Raw genomic sequence first — 6,000 nt, 5'->3', positions numbered from 1 at the left:
AAACCACAGACAAAATAAACTGAAGAGGACACAAGGACATGGAAAGACATCCTACGGTCATGGATTGGAAGTATCGCCACCATTAACATGTGCATACTAACCAAAGCAATTTTTATATTCAAAACAATCCCTATCAAATCCCACTGATATTATTCACAGAACTAGAATAAAATGATACTAAAATTTGTTGCGGGAGGTCGGCGCCATGGCGTATCAGGTAAAGCGACTGCCTAGAGTGCTGGCATCCCATACTTGTGCTGGTTCGTGTCCCAGCTGCTCCACTTCTGATCCAGCTCTCTATGGCCTAGGAAAGCAGTAGAAGATGGCCCAAGTCCTTGGACCTCTATACCTATATGGGAGACTCAGAAGCCTGGCTCATGGCTTCAGATAGGCTCAGCTCCAGGCATTGCAGCCATTTGGGGAGTGAACCAGCAGATGGAAGACCTCTCTCTCTCTGTTTCTCTCTCTCTCTCTCTCTCACTCTCTGCCTCTGCTTCTCTGTAACTCTGCCTTTCAAATAAATAAATAAATCTTTAAAAAAATTGTGTGGAACTATAAAAGATGGTGAACAAACAAAATGATCTTGAGCAAAAAGAACAAAGCAGGAGATGTTAAACTAATTGACTTAGAATGTATTGCAAAATTATAGTAATTAAAACAGCATGGTATTGGCATAAAAACAGATCCATAGATCAAAGCACCAGAATAGAGACACTAGAAGTAAACCCACACATCTATAGCTAACTGATCTTTGACAAGAATACATATTTTAAAACAGTACAGGGAAAATTGAATATTCACGTGTAGAAGAATAAAACAACACTCATCTCTCACCATGCACAAAAATTGACTGAAAATGAATTAAAGAGTCAAAGAGGAGGTCTGAAAATTTTTTTTAAAAAATGGAAGAAAACATAGTGAAAACACTTCAGGCCATTAGAATAGCCAAGGATTTTCTAAATCTAATCCCAAAAGCAAAGTTGATCAAAGCAATGAGGTCTTTACTAATTATATACTGAAGTGATCTTCTGTATATAAAGAGAATTGGAAATGAAAAAAAAAAAAAAACAACCTGGTGTTAAAATGGAAATGGCATAGAAAATTAATTAATTTGAAAAAAAAAATTATGTAGGATCTCTGTCTTTAATGTGCTGTGCATTGCTATTTAATGCTATAATTAGTAATCCAATGGTAGTTTTTTCACTTTATGTTGCTATATGGGCAAAATGTTGAAATCTTTACCTAATATATACTAAACTGATCGTCTGTATACAAAGAGAATTGAAAATGAATCTTTACATGAATGGAAGGGGAAAGGGAGCGGGAAAGGGGAGGGTTGAGGGCGGGAGGGAAGTTATGGGAGGGGGGAAGCCATTGTAACCCATAAGCTATACTTTAGAAATTTACATTCATTAAATAAAAGTTTAATAAAAAAAAAACAAAAAAAAAAAGAAATAAACAAAGACATACAAACAAACAAAAAAATAAACATAAGAAATTTCATCAAACTAAAGAGCATTTGCACAAGGGAAAGAAAACAATCAACAGAGTGGACAGACAACCTTTACAAAGGGAGAAGATATTTGCAAACTATACATTTGACTAAGGGTAAATAGACAGAAGGTTTAAGGAACTCAAACATCACAATAGCAAAAACAAGAAACAAATAATCCAATTTAAATAAGCAATGGCTTTAAACAGACATTTCCTAAAGCAATACAAATGGACAGAAATATATGAAAAAGTCTTCAACATGCCTCATCTTCAAGGAATTGAAAACCATAACCATAATAAGATATCACCCCATTCCAGTAAAACTGGCTATTATCCAAAATGATAATAGACACTGGCAAAGATATGGAGAAAAGGGGACCGTTGAACCCTTTTGTTTGGAATATAAATTAGTACAACCACAGCAGAAAAGAGTATGCAGGCCCCTCATAAAATTAAAATTAGAACAACCATATGATTCAGCATTTCCATTACTGGGTATATATCAGAGGGAAATGAACTCCATCAATTGAAGAGACATTTGCATTCCTATGCTTGTTGCAGCACTATTCATTAAGAGCTAGGAAATGGAAGCTATAGAAATATCCACCTACAGATGAATGGATAAAGAAAATGCTGTGCATAAACATAATGCAATACTATTCAGTGATAAGAAGCGATGGAATATTGTAATTTCATAGCAACATGGATGGGACTGGAGGTCACTAGATTAAGTGAAATAAGCCAAGCAACAAAGAAAAATATCACATGATCTCACCTATATGTAGTCCACACAGTAGGTGATTTCATACATTTAAAAATACAATGGTGATTATCAGAGAGTAGGACAGAAAGTGAGGAAGGAGGTATAAAGAAAGCTTGATTGATGGTTATTAAGTTATAGCCAGAGAAAGGTAAGGTAGTCTGACTCTGGATAATGCTAATATACTATATATTTCTCTAGGATCTGAGATACTTTCACTATAAAGAAATGTCAAAAGCTTGAAAGGATACATCTGTTTACCATGATTGGATATTATAAAATGTATACATGTAATATACCATCACATACTATCCCATTAATATGCAAAATTTTATATGCTTGTTAATTTTGTTAAAATGAAAGATAATGGGTAAAAACAGAAAGACCCCACATGATCTGTTTGGTGTGCTAACTTCAGTTCTCAATGACCTTTTCCATTGTTGTCATGATCTCAATGAAAATTCTGACTATTCTCATTGTCTTCAAGTTAATCATGTTTTGTATGTCTAGTGTTTACAAATGACCCCCATAAGATCATGTTACTAACTGTCACCATTAAATTGTACTGTTATTTTATAGTTCTGATCTGTTGTTGCTTTGATAGAAGTAAAGGCCACAAAGAAGAGAAAACTAGGTAACGTTAGCTGGAAAATTAAAGATGACCTGTAGCTCATTTTATGATAACCAGTAGGGAAACACAGGGCTTAAATCTCCTAAGATTCCAGTCATACTCCTGATAAAAATGAAAATGATGACATTAATTGCTGGTCATGATAAGCAGCAACTTTAAATTGACATATGACCATGAGAGAGAACCTCTGCACTTGAGAAATGGTGGCTAGAGAGGCCTAAGTCAACTGGGATGCTGTCTTGCTGTAAAGATATTCTACAGCTGGTTGCCAGGTTAACGTGAGCTTTCAACAAACTCCAGTGCGGCCAAGAATACATATATTGTCCCTTAAGGCACAGTAAGTTTGGCATCCTCTATCAGAGTGCCAGTTCTAGTTCCAATTGCTCTGCCTCTGATCCAGCTCCCTAGGAAGGCAGCAGAAGATTTGAGTACTTGGGCCTCTTCTACCCACACGGGAGACCTGATGGGGCTGTTGGCTTCTGACCTTGGCTTGGCTTAGCCCTGGTTGTTGCAATCATTCGGATTCTCTCTCTCTTTCTAACTGCCTTTGGTGTGTGTGTGTGTGTGTGTGTGTGTATATATATATATAAAAATTGTGGTGTGTGTATATATATATACAATATATAGACTGATTAACAACTCCATTGTTTGCCTCTCCCTTATTATAGATAACATCCCCTTTGGGACTGAGTGCAGGAATACAATATTCCTCCTCAAACAACAATCAAGTGTGTGAATGATTACCAGGTGCTTTTTAGCTCTTAATGAGGTACTTCTTAATTTTCCTTTTTCAACTTTTTTTTTTTTTTTGAGAGAGGCCAAATCATGGAAGGCCATGCTAATTTTATTAACTTATATAGTGCATAAAGTAAGTCTAGAATTTGAAATTACAAAGTTTTCTACAAATCAATAAGAAAATACAAATAACCTATATTAATCAGGACAGAAACCCAATTCAATTATCTTAAACAAGAAAGGGACTTTATTGGCTCACAAAACTTTAAAGTCCAGAGGTAGGGCAGGCTTTAGGCACAGCTGGATCGAGGGCCTCCAGAATAAAATGACATCAGAACTTAGTTCTTTTTCCACTTCTGCTAGACTCCGAGTTTCTCCTCAGACTGATTCTCTCCACCTGGTCCAAATTCAGGCTTCCATGGTCCTTGGGATCTCCATACAGCCTTCTTTCCAGTAGTTCCAGAAGTTCTGTTGAGGGCTCTCCTTAGCCTGGCTAAAGTCCCATGCCCATTCTGCAATTGCTGTGGCTTGGACGCTGTGGGACTCAGGAGGTGAGGCCTGGTTGTGTGCTCACCTAAGCCACAGGGAATGGGTTCCCCACAATAAATAAGGATTCTGTTTCCAGAAGATGGGGAAAGAGATGCTGAACAACAAGAAACAACAGATATCCATATATAACCTAAACAGAAAAGCAAATAAAGGATACAACAATCCACGGTAAAACTACAGATGGCCATAAACATGAAAATAACCCCAACTTCACCATTAGTCAAGTAAATGCAAAATAAGGAAGGTTTCTTTTTTCTTTTTTGCCGAACAGATAGAGACTACCAAGTGTACGTAAAACTATATGGGGAAATAAGCACTTTCCACACAGTGAAAATAAGTTATAAAGGCCTTTGGTAAGGCAAAAATGGGTCTACCAGGAAGCAAACCCTAGGACTCCAACCTACAGATTCACACACTGAACAAAGATCCCATTCAAGATGTTTACACTGGCAGTGTAAGAGCAAGAGGAAAAAGGGAGGGGGAATACTTAAATAATGGCACTTTCTTCCTATTCAACCACCAAAGAAATTTAAAGACCTCAGTACCTGTCCCTCCCCCTAAAAGAACAAGCTGCAGGACAATTCATGTATTTATTTATGTAAAAATCAGTTACAAGTTATACTTATTAATATAGAAATGCATGGAAAAGGAACTAGATGGACATATACTAAACTGTGGGAAATGGAATACAATTAGAAGCACTAGGGAAGTCTCTTTGCTCTTATACTTATGTATCAACCAACTTAAGTTTCATGCAACAAAAAGGTTCCATTATATGAATATACTTTAAGCAACCGTATACTGGTGGATAATTAGGATTTTTATGGATAAAAACATAGTTAACAGCCCTATACACATATTTTGCTGCCTGTGTGAGTATTTCTGTAGGATACATAGCTAGAAATGGATTTGGTAGGTCAAAGAATGTACATTTGACATTTGAGAAATACTACCAAAAAGATTGTAACAATTTACAACTCCATAGATGTTAAGAGTGCCTGTTTGCCCATGATCCTCACCAAGGCTGAATCCTTAAAAATTTTTGCCAATCTTGGAAAATTTATCTCATTTTCATTGATTATTAAGAGGAACATTTTTCATATCTTATTATTTGCATTCCTTGTTGTGAGTTGTTTTTGCTGTTTTATTTAAATTACAGAATGAGAATGACTACCTTTTTTCAACTTTTATTTAATAAGTATAAATTTCCAAAGTACAACTTTTGAATTAGTGACTTTTCCACCCATATTCTCCCTCCCACCCACAAACATCCCATCTCCCACGCCCTCTCCCATCCCATTCTTCATCACAATTCTTTTTTTTTTTTTTTTTTTGACAGAGTGGACAGTGAGAAAGAGAGAGACAGAGAGAAAGGTCTTCCTTTTCCGTTGGTTCACCCCCCAATGGCCACTGCGCCGGCGCTCTGCAGCTGGCGCACCATGCTGATCCAGAGCCAAGAGCCAGGTGCTTCTCCTGGTCTCCCATTTGGGTGCAGGGCCCAAGGACTTGAGCCATCCTCCACTGCACTCCTGGGCCACAGCAGAGAGCTGGACTGGAAGAGGAGCAACCAGGACAGAATCCGGCACCCCGACCGGGACTAGAACCCAGGGTGCTGGCACTACAGGTGGAGGATTAGTCTACTGAGCCACAGCGCCGGGCATGATTCATTTTCAATTATCTTTATATACAGAAGATCAACTTAGTATATACTACGTAAAGATTTCAACAGACTGCACCCACAAAGACACACAAAGTATAGAGTACTGTTTGAGTAGTAATTTTACCATTAATTCGCATAGTACAACACATTAAGGACAGAGGTCCTACATGA

At 37.3% G+C, this 6,000-nt stretch overlaps 1 protein-coding gene across 1 annotated transcript in view; it reads left to right on the top strand.

Annotated features, from left to right (window-relative positions):
• Positions 1 to 205: 205 nt before the first annotated feature.
• The window catches only part of LOC133759157 (atos homolog protein A-like), a 52,380-nt gene continuing 46,585 nt past the window's right edge, over positions 206 to 6,000 (top strand). Inside the window, 1 exon segment of the mRNA XM_062190112.1 lies at positions 206 to 217. Coding sequence (XP_062046096.1) covers positions 206 to 217 — 12 coding nt within the window.

This window comes from Lepus europaeus, chromosome 5, assembly GCF_033115175.1.
Source record: "Lepus europaeus isolate LE1 chromosome 5, mLepTim1.pri, whole genome shotgun sequence".
In the NCBI taxonomy this organism is placed as follows: domain Eukaryota; kingdom Metazoa; phylum Chordata; class Mammalia; order Lagomorpha; family Leporidae; genus Lepus; species Lepus europaeus.
Note: the sequence above shows the minus strand (reverse complement) of the source record. Positions and strands in the feature narration are given on the sequence as shown.